At 56.9% G+C, this 17,040-nt stretch overlaps 1 protein-coding gene across 8 annotated transcripts; it reads right to left on the bottom strand.

Annotated features, from left to right (window-relative positions):
* Window positions 1-466: 466 nt before the first annotated feature.
* Window positions 467-10,216, bottom strand: LOC146434070 (P-selectin-like). 8 transcript variants are annotated; one of them, XM_085068365.1, is made up of 18 exons: window positions 10,098-10,215; window positions 9,510-9,597; window positions 6,948-7,337; window positions 6,752-6,859; window positions 6,480-6,662; window positions 4,445-4,630; window positions 4,125-4,310; window positions 3,807-3,992; window positions 3,489-3,674; window positions 3,169-3,354; window positions 2,853-3,038; window positions 2,529-2,714; window positions 2,231-2,416; window positions 1,877-2,062; window positions 1,615-1,734; window positions 1,184-1,214; window positions 926-981; window positions 467-815 (listed from the first exon to the last, which is right to left on the bottom strand). In XM_085068365.1, the coding sequence occupies exons 1-17, from the start codon at window positions 10,188-10,190 to the stop codon at window positions 927-929; spliced, it is 2,742 nt and encodes a 913-aa protein (XP_084924491.1). In that variant the 5' UTR covers window positions 10,191-10,215; the 3' UTR covers window positions 467-815; window position 926. The 8 variants fall into 8 exon arrangements, 2 of the variants coding, with proteins under 2 accessions (XP_084924491.1, XP_084924492.1); XM_085068366.1 differs by having other exon boundaries at window positions 467-783; XR_014853826.1 differs by having other exon boundaries at window positions 1,184-1,734; window positions 10,098-10,216.
* Window positions 10,217-17,040: the final 6,824 nt, after the last annotated feature.

Genomic DNA, 17,040 nt, shown 5'->3' with positions numbered 1-17,040 from the left:
TCCACCACCTCCCTGGGCAGCCCTTTCCAATGTCTGTTCACCCTTTCTGTGAAGGAATTCCTCCGAATGTCCAACCTAAACTTTCCCTGGCACAGCTTAAGACTTGCTCTTTCACAAGGACAAGCCTAGGAGAAGAGACCGACCTGCACCTGGTTACACCCTCCTTTCATGTGGTTCTGTACAGTGATAAGGTCTGCCCTGGGCCTCCTCCAGGCTAAACACCCCCAGCTCCCTCAGCCGCTCCTCATCAGACTTGTGCTCCAAACCCTTCGTCAGCCTTGTTGCCTTTCTCTGGACACTCTCCAGCTCCTCAGTGTCCTTCCTGAACTGAGAGACCCAGAACCGGACACAGCACTCGAGCTGTGGCCTCACCAGTGCCAAGTACAGAGGAAGGATCACTTCCCTAGTCCTGTTGACCACATTATTTCAAGAACACTTTCCCCTCTGCCCCAGGCACATGAGCACATTGGTTAGACAAAGGTGTTTATTCAGATCCAGCTGACACAAGCTCATTGGTGGAAGCACGAGTGGAGCAGCTACCGAGGAAAGTCGAAATTCCCGGTGGGAAAATGTCCAAGGGCTGGGTGACAGGCTGGCCACAACACATGGCCCTCTGCCCCTGGCAGGTGTCCAGCTGCCTTTCCTGGAGGCAGTTCTCCTCCCCGGGGCAACGCTGTACACGCAGTGTGGTGGCAGCGTCCATAACCAGTACTGGTCTGGGCTGCAGCCGCAGGCACGGAGTCCCTCTGCATCCTGGCAGCAGCTCCTGCTGCGCCTGCAGCACTGGGGACACAATGGGTTTCACCCTGGGCAGGCTGGAAGCACAGGAGAGACAGAGCTGGTGTCACTCACTTTGGTCCCAAGGGGTGTCCCCACCTGGGAGCACCCCAGCCAGGATGATGAACAGGGTCTCACCAGCCCTCACCTCACAGGTTGGCATCATACGCTGCATTGGTGAAGGTGCCTGGCGCTCCTAGGTCACTGGAAGGCAAACACAAGGGTGTCACCTTGGGACAGTGTGGAGGAGTGTGTGAAGGGCAGGGGTTAGCACGGCCCTGTCAGCCCCAGAGATGCTCCCATATAAAAACAGCCTCACACACGCAGATCTGGGTGTCAGCATGGTGACCACAGGGCTGTGACACTCACCAGGCAGAGCCACCCTAATGCAGAGCACAGCTCTCACCTGGTGGGTTTCAAGAGCTTCCTCTTCTCCTCTGATAATGTGAAATGTCCACGGGGATAAAGCACATAGAAAAGAAATAACCACATCTGTTTAGTGAAGGTCATGAGAAGCTGCAGCAGCAGCATCTGAAAATTGAGTGGCGTTTGATAAGCATGGGATGGGGCTGGGACGGGGCTGAAGCATTTGCTGCCTTCTTCAGAGTGATGATGTTTATCTGGCTCTGCCCTCCAAACCTGGCTGCTGACACTTTCAGCTGGACAAACTGCCAAGGAGCCAAACAACTCAGCAAATAAGACATAATAAGACGTGAATGGAGGCAGTCATGCTGTTAAACTGTTCTGATCACCCCAGCCTCCTCTGGGACTCTGTAACCACCTTGCCTGAGAGCCCCAGGCCAAAGCTAGGGTGGGCTGCAGGAAGCATTTCTGTACCTCTGTCACTGAGCCTCTTGGCAAGGAGTGCAATGAGCCCCCCAGAGAGCACAACACCAGCTAATGCCAGGGCTGAGCCACTGCTGTAAGCCAGGACTTGCTTTAAGAAGGCACCATCCTCTGAAAAAAAGCCACAGAGCAACACATTAGAAAGTTTTCAGGACTTCACAGACCCTGGGGAGCCCCCTACCATGGTCAAGTTGTGCTTGGAGGAAAGCTGGAACCTTCCCAGTGCTAGAGGAGCAGAGGAGTCCCACCATACCTGCACAGACAGGGGGATCCCCGGTCCAGTTCCCTGTGGCCTCACACCGGAGCATCTCTGCTCCCATCCGAACAAACCCCTCCTTGCAGGTAAAGGTGCACGTGGAGTTGTAGGTGAAGTTGCCATGAACATGAGAGCAGCTCAGCTGGCCTCTGCTGAGGGGGGCCAGCACCGGGCAGCTGATGGCTGGAGATAAAGCACAGCAGGAGCATCAAGGGGACAGGACTGATGGTAGTGGGGTTGGGATATGTGGGCTGGGAAGCCAAGGGATGAACTGACATAGCCTGGGGTGGTGGGGAACCCAGTCTGCTACAGCAGAGCCCTCCCAGACACGTGTGAGATCATGAAATTTACCTTTGCACTGTGGGGGATCTCCAGTCCAGGCCCCCGTGGCTGTGCACTCACGGCTCTCCGGCCCCATCAGCACAAACCCCTTCTGGCAGGAGAAGGCACACGTGGAGCCAAAGGTGAAGTCCCCATGGAGGTGGGAACAGGCAGCCTGGCCCATCTTGGGAATGGTCAGTGCTGAGCATTTGATGGCTGCAAGGGTGAAGAGGCACACCTCAAAAAGGAACCTGGAACCAAAGGGCTGGGGAACATCGCAGTGTCACCCCATGGCCAATGACACCCTGAGCTGTGGCAGCAGCTCTACCTTCACAGCGTGGGGCATCCCCTGTCCATGTTCCTATGGCTGTGCACTCACGGCTCTCTGGCCCCATCAGTGCAAACCCCATCTGGCAGGAGAAGGCACACGTGGAGCCAAAGGCAAAGTCTCCATGGAGGTGGGAGCAGTTCAGCTCTCCCTGGTCTGGAGCGCTGAGCACTGGACAGGCGATGGCTGCAGAGACAGAGATACATTTTCAAGCTGGAATCTGGGAACTAAAAGGATAAACTGCTGGAACAAGAGGATCAACAGGGTCCTCTGGGGAACATCCCATATTCAACACAAGGCCTGTGACACCTTGAGCAGCAGTACCTTTGCACTGAGGCCTGTCTCCAGTCCAGGTCCCCATGGCTGTGCACTCACGGCTCTGTGTCCCCATCAGTGCAAACCCTGTCTGGCAGGAGAAGGCACATGTGGAGCCAAAGGTGAAGTCTCCATGGAAGTGGGAGCAGTTCATCTCTCCCTGCTCTGGAGCACTGAGCACTGGGCAGCTGATAGCTGTAGGGCAAAGAAGCACACTTCAGGCAGGAGCTTGGGGACTACAAGGCTAAACTCTTATGATGAGAGGACCAAAAAGAGAACATCCCGTGGTCTGCCCAAGGCCTGTGACACTGAGCAGCAGCTCTACCTTCACATCTTGTTGCATCCCCTGTCCATGTTCCTGTAGCTGTACAGTCACGGCTCTTTGACCCCATCAGCACAAACCCCTTCTGGCAGGAGAAGGCACACGTGGAGCCAAAGGTGAAGTTCCCATGGAGATGGGAGCAGTTCAGCTCTCCTTGGTCTGGAGCATTGAGCACTGGGCAGGTGATGACTGCAGGGATAGAGAAAACCTTCAAGCAGGAGTCTGGGGACTGCCAGGCTAAACTGTTGGAATGAAAAGACCAAGACATTGGAGAACATTCCAGAGTCAACCAGTGTCCTATGACACCTTGAGCAGCACTCTACCTTCACAGTGTGGGGTGTTTCCAGTCCATGTCCCTGTGGCTGTGCACTCACGGCTCTGTGGTCCCATCAGTGCAAATCCAGTCTGGCAGGAGAAGGCACATGTGGAGCCAAAGGTAAAGTTCCCATGGAGATGGGAGCAGTTAATCTCTCCCTGATCTGGGGCACTGAGCGCTGGGCAGGTGATGGCTGCAGGAATAGAGAAACACTTCAAGGTGGAGCCTGGGTACTACAAGGCTAAACTGTTCAGTCTGAGAGACTGCAGAAACCCTAGTGTCACCCCATGGCCAGTAACACTCTGTGTTTTAGCAGCAGCTCTACCTTCACAGCTTGGGGCATCCCCTGTCCACGTCCCTGTAGCTGTGCATTCTCGGCTCTCTGACCCCATCAGCACAAACCCCTTCTGGCAGGAGAAGGCACATGTGGAGCCAAAGGCAAAGTTCCCATGGAGATGGGAGCAGTTCAGCTCTCCTTGGTCTGGAGTCCTGAGCACTGGACAGACGATGGCTGCAGGGATGGAGAAACACTGAGCAGGAGCCTGGAGACTACCAGACTAAACTGTTGGAATGAAAGGACCAAGACACTGAAGAACACTCCAGGGTCAACCAGTGCCCTATGACATCTTGAGCAGCACTCTACCTTCACAGTGTGGGGTGTTTCCAGTCCATGTCCCTGTAGCCGTACACTCACGGCTCTGTGGTCCCATCAGTGCAAATCCAGTCTGGCAGGAGAAGGCACACGTGGAGCCAAAGGTAAAGTCCCCATGGAGGTGGGAGCAGTTCATCTCTCCCTGATCTGGGGCACTGAGCACTGGGCAGGTGATGGCTGCAGAGTGAAGAAGTACACTTCAAACAGGAGCTTGGAAACTGGGAGACTAAAATTCTGGGACCATGGGGCTGGGGAACACCGGAGTGTCACCCCAAGGCCAGTGACAGGCTGCACTCCAGCAGCAGCTCTACCTTCACAGTGTGGGGCATCCCCTGTCCATATCCCTGTAGCTGTGCACTCACGGCTCTCTGGCCCCATCAGTGCAAACCCCTTCTGGCAGGAGAAGGCACACGTGGAGCCAAAGGTGAAGTCTCCATGGAGGTGGGAGCAGTTCAGCTCTCCCTGGTCTGGAGCACTAAGCACCGGGCAGGTGATGGCTGCAATGGGAGAGCAGATCTCAGAGATGGGATAGATGAGGTTAAATCTAATGTTTCAGGCTGAATCCAAATAAAATCTTACCCAGACTCACCTCCTCAAAAACTGTACTCAATACAGTGATTTTTCTGCCCTACAAGTGATTTCCTTGGGGTGACACAGTTGTTGCTCTGCCAGAGCCCTGTTTTTCCCTTCCACTACCCTGGACCAAAGTCCCTGGGAGGAACGGCCACAGCTGCTGCAGTCCTACTCACCTCCCTTCCTTTACTGGAGCAGAGACCAGCCTCCATCCTTGTCACAGTGTCAGGAGGATGGCTTTGGGACTGTAAAGGAGTGCAGTGGCTAACGGGGTTGTGTACCAGCCTCACCAGCCAGTTCCTAGGATGTGCTGGGGTGAATGGCTCTGCTGCCTTTGGGACCACTACAGGTCAGTGCCAGGAGGGCATTAACACCACCCAGCCCAGCTGAGACAGACTCCATTCACTGCACCTTCTGCTTTCACACTGACACCAAGCACTTTCCTAGGCAAACTTTTCCTTTCATAGCTATTTTCCAGGCAATTCTGGTTTCCCAGAGAATCCCCAGAGGTGTCTGTGCTGTGTGGGTGGGAGCAGTTAACCCAGCCCGTTTTGGAGCCAGCCAGCACTGGGCACACCATGTTTGCAGGCAGGCATGGGGCAGAGTTCGAGGCAGGGCAGGCAGCCTTGTCCTTGCAGCACCATCAGCCTTGGTTGCAGCCTTGCTTGCAGCCTTGCTCTGCTCGTTTTTGGAGCAAACCCAGCTGGCAATGCTTGCTAACACCACTTCGTTATCAGCACAGGTGACCGACTGACTCATCTGATTCTTTGCAATAAACCAAAAATCAATCATTTTACAGCCAGCAGGAAAAAAACAACAAGCTGGGAAAGCAAGCCCCTGGGAGCCTGAAAAGCCTGGAGCACACAGGCTCAGCCCAGCTCGCCCGTGGGGATTTCCACAAAATTGGGAGCCTGCTGCTACCCCTGCTGGGAATACTGGTTACCAAACAGTCCCATCACATCTCCATGCCTGTTCCCCTTAACTGCAGAGAGTTTTCCCAACCCTTCCCAATCCAGAGGGTCCCTAGTTTTGTCCCATGTCTGCTCCAGTCCTCAACTCATCCTACCCTTGTGTAAGGCTGCAGATGCACCACATAGCAGCACAGGAAAGGTGGAGCAAGGCTCTTGCACCCCCAAAAAAGCCCAGCACTTCTCTGGGATGCCTGGTGCCTGGCTGCAAACCCTCAAGCCACTGACAGGAAGACTTTCTCTGCTTCTCCAGCAAAACATACCACAGCTTTCTCTCCTTTGTGGTTTCCTGCCATGCTCTGCTCCTCCCAGCTTACATGTAACCTCATTTCAAGGGTCCTTGTCCCTGTTCAAGGTGGCCTGTCCCTGCCAGGATAATACCCTTCCCTTGGCTGTGGGACAGCAGCCCCTCTTTCCTTTTTCAAGGTGCCAAACACCTTCCCAAGGCAGGTCAGGGTGGGCTTGGGGAGAGAGACAGTGCCACAGGGTTGACAGAGGTGCCAAGGCACTGTTCTGAGCCCGCACTTGATGCACACAGGGTGCTGACATCTGAGTGGGATTCAGGACAGAGAGCAAGGGCACTGGGACAGCCAGGCAGAGCACGGGACTTATTCAGAGCTCACAGCTGCTCTGCCACTGCAGTCTCCTCAGGGCATCACACCCCACATGCAGCACCAGGAAATGCTTCCACAATGGGTAAGGGCACAGCAAGACTTGCCTGAGCAGCATTAGGCACACAGGGCTGGTCCCCTCAAAGCACCAATGCCATTGTCCCCTCAAAGCACCAGCCTCTGCCAGGCCCTACCTGTGCAGGTGGGGATGCTTGCTGACCACTCCTGGGAAGGCAGGCACTGCAGCATGCCCGCTCCTCGCCGCTCAAACCCCTCCTGGCACCCGAACTCGCAGATGGAGTTATAGCTGAAGTCTCCATAGGGATGGCTGCAGTTCATGTGCACACCCCTGGGCTCCAGCTTGGCACACTGCACAACTGGGAGAGACATAGTACCACCAGCCCGTTAGGAGCACAGGAGCCCTGCTATGTCACCAGGGAGGGAGGCATGGGGATGGATGTCTCACCATCTGCACACTCAGGGCCATGGAAGCCGGGGTAGCACTCGCAGCGGTAGCTCCCGATGGTCTCCACACACTCACCACGCTGGCTGCACGAGAAGGGCTGGCAGAAGGCTGTACACACAGGGAATGGTCATCAGGCCATCCTGCTGAGGTCCCCAGCCCACCCAACCCAGCTGTGGGCCGCAGTCCCCCTGCTCACCCCGGTAGCACAGCGCCTTTTTCCTGCGGTTGCAGGGCTCATCATTCCACTTGCCCGACTGCTGCGGCCGCTGGATGTAGATCTCCACGCAGTCCTGGTTGGAGCGGCGGTTGTTGGGCTCCCCAACTGCCCAATTCTCTGCCTCCTTAGTCAGTGCCTTCCCGGTGCCCACCCAGGTCCAGATGCCATTCAGCTTGCGGATGCCGATCCAGTAGTAGCGCGAGTGGTAGGGCAGGCTTTTGTTGAGGTACTCGATCTCCTGCTGGTTCTGGATTGCCACCAGGTCGGTAAAGAAGGTCTGGCAGTAATTCCTGGCCTGCTCCCACGTGTAGTCCCCTTGGTCGCTGTAGTGGTACGTCCAGGCACCCACCTCCACCCATAGCACCATGCCTGTGAGAGAGGATGTGGTCTGGGATTGATGCAGAAAGGAGGGAGCCAGGGAAGGGATGGGATCCTTTGGGACATGAGGGTGGGCTCAGTGACCAGCTGGGTGAAGGGATTGGATGAAGAGACAAGTGTGGATGAGAATGGGGCTCTGTGGGTACATAAAGACCTGGGTGGATCAGAAATGGCAGAAGGGGCTGAGGACAGAGGGGGATGGTATAGGGATGAGGAAGGTGGCTGAGACAGGGAGCAGCATAGGATGGGGCAGGCAGAGTACAGGTGGCAGAAGAGCCCCAAGCAGTGATGTCAACCCCTCCTCTGGCACAAAGATTGAAAGCCCAGCCCCACGGCACAGTTCCCCTGCCCACAAAAGTTTCCCAAAGGGGAAAATCCACTTCAAGATGGTTCCTTAAGCATGGTTCCTTCCTTGAGTGCAGAAGTGTACCACTTCAGTTTTCTTGCTTTACCCTGCTACATGAGAGTCAGATTGGAGCAAGGCAGGGCAGCCTCACCCCCAAAAGCACCCAGATCCCAATGTGCTCATCTGAGCCAGAGATGGTCTAAAGAGTCTTGTAAAACTCAGTGTTGCAAAACAAGGTCTTACAAAAGTCAAGCTCACATCGTGGTCATGCCCACCCAGCAGGGCAAAGCCAGAAAGTAACTGGAACCCACACCCAGAAGTGAAGGGCACTTTGCTGAAACCCTACGCTTATTTACAGCATTTCACATCAGAACTTTATGCAATCAAAGGGTTTTAGCCACAGAAAGAAGGTTCCTCCGTTCTCATCAGAAGCAGCTATCTCCACAACTGCAGAAAGTGATATGGGGATCATATCTCCATCTCTCCAGAAAGTGATCAAAGTCTGCTCCAAACAAACAGGCTGGTTCACCCTCAGGAAAAGGTCTCAGGAGAGCGTACCATACTGCAGTTATACAGACAAAGATCTGGGCATTGCTGACTGGATGCAAATACAGATCTTCTAAAGTCTAATTAGGGCTGTAGTTTTGTCAGTAATTACACTTTTTTCTAAGTAACTTCCCATAATTTGTCTGGTTTTCTCTGTGAAAGAGCAAACTGTTTTCTGTGTTCAACAAAACTGCAGCTGAGGAAAATGCGTTTCCTTCTTTACCTTTTGGGAATTTGGGGCTGCAGGACAGGAACTCAGGACCCCTTCTGGGAGCCTGCCCCACCCTCAGCTCCCACCACCCTCCTCCTGGCCCTTGCTGGTCCCCAGCACAGCTCAGGGCCACTACCTGCTACCCGCACACACCCCATCCTCAAACTGAGAAGGGCCAAAGAAGCCCATCTGCTACATGTCCATCTTCCACATCCTCTCCTGCCTCTTTCCTCCAGTTCCACCAGTTACACTCTTTCTGTGCCACAGCTCATCTGCCCTGTGTTACCTCTCCATGCCTCACCAAGTGGGTGCTGTTTTCCTGCATTTTGACCCCTATGCTCCTGTGGCAGCCTCAGTACTTCTTCCCAGGGTGGTGCTCAGCACCCCCTGCACTTGGCGTGCCTTTGCCGTTTTGTTTTCCCCTCAGAGCTAAATCTCAGCCTCCTCCTGGAATTTCTGCACTTGCCTTATTTCTGTTCCTTAGTTCAGTCACTAAGATTCTTTGGAAAATAATTCAGCCCACAGAGGATTTCACAGAGGGACAGAGTAGGCACCAGCAGGTTTTGCTCTGTGCAATGCCAGCATGTGAAGGAAATATTCTACAGGCAGCAGAACCAAATTAGCTTCTATTCCCCTGATGTCAATTAGCAGCTGTAATTCTGTGTGGTGCTGCCCCAGCTGTGCTCTGAACCTTTACTCCTGTGGCTCCTGTGGCTACACCCATGCCCAACTCTCCAACAAGGGCACGGGTGTAGGCAGTGGGTAGAGCTGCTGCTGTCTTTCCCCGGTTCACAGCACAGTGCACCAGCTGCCACACTGCATTTGGGGAACCACACACCCTGCAGGGACCCCAGGCATGACCCAGCCCTCCTTGAGGGGAGCACGGTCTGCCTGGAGAGAGCTGGCACGGGATCCTCCCAGCCCGGGAGGATCCAGCCTGGGGGATGTCACTGATGAGCCCCCAAAGTTACAATGCTACCTTTCTCCAGTGTCCTGGACATGCAAACTCCTTCGCAGCAGGGTGATGCTGAGCTTACTGAGTGGGTGGTGGGTAACTTACCCCATGTGATGGCAGCGATGCCCAGGTAGAAGCCAGGAGAGCCCAGAGTCCATGTCCTACCAGCAGATTGCAGTCCCACAGCAGTGCCCTGACAGGGAGGCAGACGTGAGCATGCACATCCCAAGGGGCTCAGGCATGCACCCACACCACTGCCAGGCAGTCCTGGCACACACAAGGGCAAGCTGCTTGTGGCAGCTTGCACACAGACACACGGTGCTCCCAGCCAGGTACCCCTCTGCTGCAGGAAGGGCCCCTTCCAGTGAGGCGCTTTGGAGGATACACTGCCGGCAATGCACTTCATTCCTGGCGAGTCCCCAAGTCCAGGGCATGTTCTATGCCCCCCCAAGCCCCTTCCTGCCCAGCCAGGGCTGGTATCTGCCTCTGCAGTAGCAGTGCCTTGTGTGCCTGGCAGTGTCCTGTGAGCCTGGGGTTACTTGGGCAGGAGGTCTCTGGCACAGCCTGAATGTGTCCCACATCCCCCAGCAGCAGCACTGATTCCTATCAGTGCCTGCCCAGAGGCCTGCCCTCCCCTAATCCCCTTTTCTAGGCAGACCCTGAGTCGTCTCCAAGGACAGGAGCAGGACTTACCATGTTGGTGCTGCAGACGCACCGTGCCCAGCCAGCGGCAGCTGTCCCTCGGCGGGCAGTGCTACTCACACTTCCTCCGAGCGTGCAGCGCATCGCTCCCTGCCCCTGGCCTCCTCCCCTCCCATCCCAGCCCCGCTGCCAGCCCACATCCTGCCCCACATCCCCTCCTCCCCCGCCACAGGGCTCTCCAGCCCCGAGAAACCCTTCTCTCAGCCCGGGGCTGGAGGGGAACAGTGGGGTCAGTGCTGGCCACGGTCCTGGTGGCACCTAGCTCGTCACCAGCCCCATGGCATGGGAGCTAAATGCATCCCCACACTTCCATGGGTACATGACAGCCACAGGAGATCACCCACAATGAGCCAGGCTTGCCCGAGCACCGCAGGAGGTGGAGAAAGGTCCTGCAGGAAGCGTCCAGCCCCAGCCCATGGTGCCCAGAGCACTGAGACTTCTCTGACCTACCATATCCATGATGGAGTGCCTATGCTGGTGGAGGACAGAGGAGGGCTGAGGTGTGATGAGGTCCCTCGTGGCCTGAGTGGGAGCGTGGCTCACAGCCTCCCAGCTCCTGTGCCAGATGCTCTCCTCCAACACAGGCGTCTTGCTCTGGCTGTGAATCTTCATATACCGTTTATAAACAGTTACTTACGTAATGTATTTTCTTTACCTTTAAGTCTTTATGAGAAAGGTCCAAGAATATGCCAGAGGAACTTCCCCTGACTTATTAACATCCTTTAGGAACTTCCACCAGTGTTTCAGGAACACGTCTAATTGTGTCCACCGCCCTTGGATCATTATAATTATTATAAATCTTTCCCTACCCTGTCCTACTCGTAAGTAGAATTGCCTTGGCTGGGTTTTCTGCAGAAATTACTCTGCTCACTTCCAGCTAAAGCCAAACAAAAGCCATGCAGGTGATAACTATTTTCCAGTTCCAAAGAAATTGATGCTGTTCCACCAGGACTCATTCTAGACAAAAGGAGGAACTCATCCCACAAGAGCCATAACCCACTACAATTACTTTATCACTGGCCAGTATAAATGAACCTTGTTTCCTGTCTCTGGATATCTTCCTTGAAAAATGTTTTAATACAGTTGTCTCTTTTTATGGAATTGTTGAGTCTGTATGTCCAGTAATTCAGGAGTGCTCACTTTCTAGCAGCTCATCTGCTGACAGTGGTCAATGACAGGAAGGGAAGAAGCACTAGGCAGCCAGAGAGGCTGAGGGGCAGCTGCTGAGGCAGGAGAGCATCTCCAAATGCTGAGGGTCATCTGGGCAGGATGGGACCTGCCTCTCCCACTGGTAGGACACCCGCTTGGGTGCACAGCCCCAGGGCAGAGCAGGCTGTGCCCCTGCCAGTTTCACTTCTGCTGAAAAGCAACATGGTAGGGCAGAGCAGTAGAAAAAATGCATAGAAAAAAAATAGTCCCACCTTTATTTTTGTAACTACAGATAGTTTCTGGTATTGCTTTAAAAATGGAATCAGGGTGGCTGAGACCCAGAGGTTGTTGCTGCTGCTACAAAGACAGAACCTGACCAAATTCAAGCTCTTTGTGGGGGCAGGTACCCCATGGCTGGGCTCAGAGAGGGGGTCCTACATGGCAGGATGGTTACTAAGGCTTGCTTTGCAGGTACTGGGAAAAGGTACAAATGGTACAGGAGGGAGAGAAGACCCGAATCAGCCCTGCTGGGAGCTGGTTAATCACCAGGAGCCCTTTCACACCTCAGGTGGTTTCCAAGGCTGGCTTCCCTGGGAGGGATTCAGGATGCTGCAGGGCACATGCTCCTGCCGGTTCCTGCTGCCCTGCTTACCAAGGAAGGGCCTGTCCCTGCCTGAGCAGTGCAGGGATTTCCCAGGTGCCAGCATGGTGCACCCTGTCCCCCCAGCCATCCATCTGAAGGCACAAAGCCAGGGCTTTGCTCAGCATGGGCTCAAGGGAGCGGGTCCAAAGACACTCTCCTGTGTCACCTCCTCACTGTCCCTCTGGACCCAGGCACCTGGAACGGAGAAGTGCCTCCTCTGCCGAGCCCCGGCGCTGAGCAGCAGCCGGGGCAATGCTCTCTGTGCCACAGAGCCTTTCCGCAGGCTCTGCCCCTGGCCAAGGGGCACGGCTGTGCCTTGTTTAGGGCAGAGGCTCCCGGCCCTCGGTGGCACAGCCTGTTCCCCTCCTTGTGCAACGTCCTCCGCAAACCGCAGAGGAACCGAGTCACCCCACACGGCCCGCTGGGCTCGGCTGCTGCCGCCGATACAACGGGCACCTTCCTGGGAGTCCCGCTCGCCCCGGCCAGGACTCAGCAGTCCGCTAGAGCAAGGAGGCACCCGATGGCACCGCGCCAGGACTGTGGGGGCGAGGACACACACGCCTGCATGCAGCCCAGCTGCTGCCACCCCCTCCATTCCTCCCTGGGGACACGGGCGGCTCTCCCTGAGGCTTTGGAGGCATCTCCTGAGATTCCCTCCCACCACAGGGCCCCAGGAAGTGCTTGACTCAAAGGGTGTCCCTGAGCCGCAGGGTGCCTTTGGGCAAGTCTCCCAGCGCACAGCTTCAGCAGCCGGACCCTCCTCCTCCACCCTTTTATCAGCTGCTGCCCTGCCTCAGGCAGCCCCTGATAAAATCTTTCTCACAATTTAAAAGTGTTTGGACTCCTTGAGATATCCTTGAGATACGTTTGAGTGCCACCCTGGCTTGGAGGGACTGAGATAGCTGCAAGGATTAACCAGGACCAGAAGTCCAGGGGCAGGTACACTGTACCCCCCACCCACAGGGACCTTGGGGCACAAGGACAGCCCCGGCTATGGAATGTAGGGGTAGTCTGGGGCAAATCACTCCTGCCCACCCCATCCAGTCCATCTCAGAAATGTTTCTTTGACCTCAGCTGTAGGACAGCTCTCTGCCTCCTGCCTTTCACTGCCAAGCTGGTGATGGAGAGCCTTTTCACTGGCTCATGGGTACCACTGCCCATGCTGCCTGCTGGCTCCCTGGCACCTGGCAGCGGCCACATGTGTGTGGCGCAGATAACAGTGTGCCAAACAGGATGCTTGGGGCACACATAACACTGACGTTATCTCACTGCTTGTGCAGTAGGATGTAAACAAGTGACTCTGCCCACCCGGGGAATCCCAGGCAGCACCTCTGCCCTGCCAGCGAGCTGGGGCACAGGGTGGGTACAGGGTGGGTACAGGGTGCTGGGGTGCAGCTGCAGGGATGTGCCATGCCCAGGGGCAGCCCTGTAGCCAGGCAGGCAGTCCTTGCCCTCAGTGACAGCAAAACCACCCAGCCTGCAGCTCCTGGGAACTGGGATTGCTCTGCTTGTGCCCTGCCTGCCTCCCCATGGTGCTGTGCATCCCTGGAATGCCAAGAGAAGCCACAGACCCACCTGGTCCTCCCTCAGTAGAGCCCATCTTCCTGGCAGGAGAGCAGTACCAGTCACACTGGCTTGGTGCAGGGGTCACCCCAGCACAGGAAACATTGGCAGCCGATGGAGCAGGCCAGCCTCATCCTGGACATCACCAGCACTTTTGTCTCATGTCTGTTTAATGCAGAGATTTCAACCTTCTCCCATCCCACAGAGCAAGCCCAGAGCCAGATTCCTGTCTGTCACCTCTGTCACCCACTGCGTACTATTGCCTGCTCCCCTCCCTGGGCCAGCAGATGAACATGCCCAGCACTAAGAGCCTTGTCTCTGGCCAAGGCCAGCCCCTGCAGCACAACATACATCCTCTCCTCTGGCCAGGAAATCCTGTGGCATCCCCTCCAGCAGGCACTGTGCCCAGCTGTGTTTTCCCTGAGACAGAAGCAACCTTGAGGCTATTCTTTACCTTTCGGTGGGCCAGAGCTGAGCTTTCCACTTCTAAAAGTTCCTCTCTCTTTCTCACCTCCCTGCTTCAGCACGCAGCTTGACCAACTTGGCTGCTGCCAGTGATACAGTGGGCACCCTCCTGGGTGATGATTTCTCCCCAGGGATCTTGTTATCTTTCTGCTCCAAGGAGCTATTTGTGTTGTCTGTTTAGATTACTGATTTATAATCTGCAGGTAGGGCAGGCACTGGCACAATGTGTTTTAAAGTCATTTTTATGTCTCAACCACTTTGCTTTTGTGGATCTACAAACTGCCCTATCCACATTGCCCCTGCTATTGCAAACTGCTGAGCTCTGCTCAGTGCAGCATGTCCTGGATGTGTGACCCCAGGGACAGGGTAGCTCCCTCTGAATCACTGCCTCTGGCCCTCCAGCTCTCCTTGCACAGGGTGAGTGGCACTTGCTGAAGTTGGCTCTCCCTAAGAGTCCTGACTTTTGGGGCAAGCCTCTGCAAGAAAGAAACAAAGGGGTGACTTCTTGTCACCTTAGAAATTAATCCCTACTCCTCTGACCTTTTGCAGCTCTGCTTTAAGAGCAAGATGGTCACAGACACCAATTTAACTGTGCTTCATCCATGGGCAGAGGGGTACAGGCTCCTTCACATCTAAGCAGCAAAAGCAAAAGGTCTTTTCTACACTTTTCTGATAGGAAACGGCAAGGCAACATAGGCAGTGCTTTCCTAGCTTATTTTTATTTTTATTTACCCTTGAAAGGCAAAGGACTGTTTTGCAGAGAGGCGTTTTGGGAGGACTCACTGGCCCGGCAGGAGGTGAGGCAGGACCTTCTACTCCCACCCACCCTGCTGCCCTGTGGGGACTCAGGTGGCCCAGCCCCGCACCGGCACCGTACCTGGCTCCTCAGGGCAGGGCGCAGCTCCCCGGGCTGCCCGGCTCCTCTGCCGCCTCTGCGGCTGTCACACCATTGTCACACGAAGGCTTCCCGGTGCTCTGCAAGACCTAGGAACCCGCTTTTGCCCTACGGGCACCGACGTCCTTCGGCAGAGGCGCGAGGCCGGCTGCAGCGTCCTTCCCGAGGGAGAGCGGCGCGGGCAGCGAGCAGAGCTGTGCCGGCTGCGCCGTCTGTCCCCTTTGCCGCGGGGGTGCCGGGAGGCCACCGTGGGGGTGCCGGGGGCCGCTGTGCCGTGTCCATTGGCCCGCGGGCCGTTGCTCTCCACGATGAGCCGAAGAAGGCCTGCGCCAGGGAAGTCCATGATGACCACCCCCCAGCGCACGGGCTGCCCGCCGCGGCGCCGCAGGTGCTGGCAGCAGCGGGGGTTCACAAAGCGGGCCACCTCCTCGGGGCAGGTGAAGAGGCCGTTGCCGGAGCAGAAGGTGAGGTACATGGTGGTGGGGTCTCCGCCGGCCGCCTTCTCCAGGTGCCGCCGCACCCGGGCCCACTTGCGCTCCAGGGAGAGCACGTTCCAGGCGTCGCTGATGTTCAGCTGCTCGTAGGGGATGCCCAGCACCTCTCGCGCCAGCGCCTCCAGCACCACGATCTTCCCGCGCACCTGGCCCAGCGTTGGCATCTCCTCCCGGCACCACACACAGCCCTGTCCCTCCTCCAGCAGGCAGCGGTGCAGCTGGGCAGCGAAGCCGGGCCGGGAGAAGATGGGCAGCTCCTCCTTGATGCGCATTAGCACGGCCTCGCCGGGGTGGGCGCGGAGGAAGCGCAGGGTGCGGCGCAGGACGCCCCGCAGGCTGGCCCGCTGGAAGGTGCAGAGGTGGTAGATGCGGAGCTCACCCCGCGACAGCTTGCAGCGAACATCCAGGAAGCGGATGCCGGCCGCCAGCTGGGCCTCCAGGCCCCAGCTCTGGCACCGTAGGCGGCGGCCGCCGAACAGGCTAAGGGAGTCGTGGGTGCCGGGGATGGAGAGGCGGGAGAGGGGCAGGGCGTCGGGGAGCTCCGCCATCCAGTCAGGGCAGCAGGCTGCCGGCTGGGGCACGCAGTCGAAGGCAGCGCTGCGCCGGGACCATGTCTCCATGCCACCGGGAGAGCAGGCGACCCGGCACCTGGCTGCCCCCCCGGAGCCCTGCCGTGGAGCAGAAACAGACCATGAGCGGTGGAAACAATGCATTGCCTCCATACATCCCGATCCCACCCTCCCCAATGGCATCCTCACCATACCGTGTAACCCCAGAGCATATCATACCCTATAACACACCACATACCCCACGTACATTGCTGCCAGTACTTCTGCCGCACTGTGCTGTTCCCCTCCCACTCTCAAGCACTCGTCCCAGCACCCCCAAGCCCTGGTGCATCCCAGCCTCCTTGTCCTGTACCCACCTGGGTTTGCCTGTGTCTGCGGAGCAGAGCCCTACGGACAGGGCGCGCTGCCGTGGGTGCCGGCGGCACACTGGCAGGTAGAGCGGCATGCCAGCCATTAACCCGGTGACAGTCATGACGCGCGTCCTGCCTCGCAAACGGCACGTGCACCTGCGATTCATCCTCAGCCCTCGGCCAAGGAGAGCACTTGACAGACACACCAGGCTGGAAAACCGCCTGGCTGATCCCGACAGTAGCCAGTCAGGCCTCTGCACCTCCCTCCCCAGGAATCAGGACAAACGGGATCGAGGTGCCGCGGGGCCCCTTGATACTTCCCAAGGGAGTGGCTGTGCAAAGCCGCGGGGTGCCCACATGCCTGCTCCAGAGCCATGTCCTGGTGGGACCTGGATCACCCCGGTGATGATCGGCATCGTCCCTGTCAGAGGGACAACGCACAGGCAGGGACCCGGAGCAGTGGTCTCTGCTTGCCAGCGCATCCCAGGACCTGCTCAGTAACAGTTCCCTAGGAAGTGGGCTTCATCCCCTTGCTCCTCAGGCACCGGTGTCTGCTTCACATTGGAGTCACTGCAAGGTTGCCCGGCGCGGGGGTCACCCACCTCCTGCCCAGGGGACACAGCTGCCTGCCACCCCGGTCGGCAGCACACTCTGAACCCAGCGGGGTTTGGAGAGCAGCTGCCGGACAGGTCACAGAACCCTCCGAGCATCCCTCCAGGTCACATCCCCTCCGCCCGAGCGGGGCGGGCACAGGCATCCTCGGAGGACGTTCGGCTCTGAGATTGCACGGACACCAGGCGGGGACA

Source organism: Lichenostomus cassidix, chromosome 8 (genome assembly GCF_008360975.1).
Source record: "Lichenostomus cassidix isolate B80296 chromosome 8, HeHo_3.0, whole genome shotgun sequence".
Classification (NCBI taxonomy): domain Eukaryota; kingdom Metazoa; phylum Chordata; class Aves; order Passeriformes; family Meliphagidae; genus Lichenostomus; species Lichenostomus cassidix.
The sequence above is the reverse complement of the archived record's forward strand: the minus strand, read 5'-3'. Positions and strand labels throughout refer to the sequence as shown.

What these genes read in the sequence shown, in the direction of transcription:
- LOC146434070 (XM_085068365.1), bottom strand. Translation starts at nt 10,190, where the DNA reads ATGCGCTGCACGCTCGGAGGAAGTGTGAGTAGCACTGCCCGCCGAGGG. An exon ending in TGGCCCTGAGTGTGCAGATG is followed by an intron (nt 6,663 to 6,751) that starts GTGAGACATCCA and finishes TGTCTCTCCCAG; the next exon opens with TTGTGCAGTGTGCCAAGCTG. An exon ending in AAACACCCCACACTGTGAAG is followed by an intron (nt 3,993 to 4,124) that starts GTAGAGTGCTGC and finishes CCATCCCTGCAG; the next exon opens with CCATCGTCTGTCCAGTGCTC.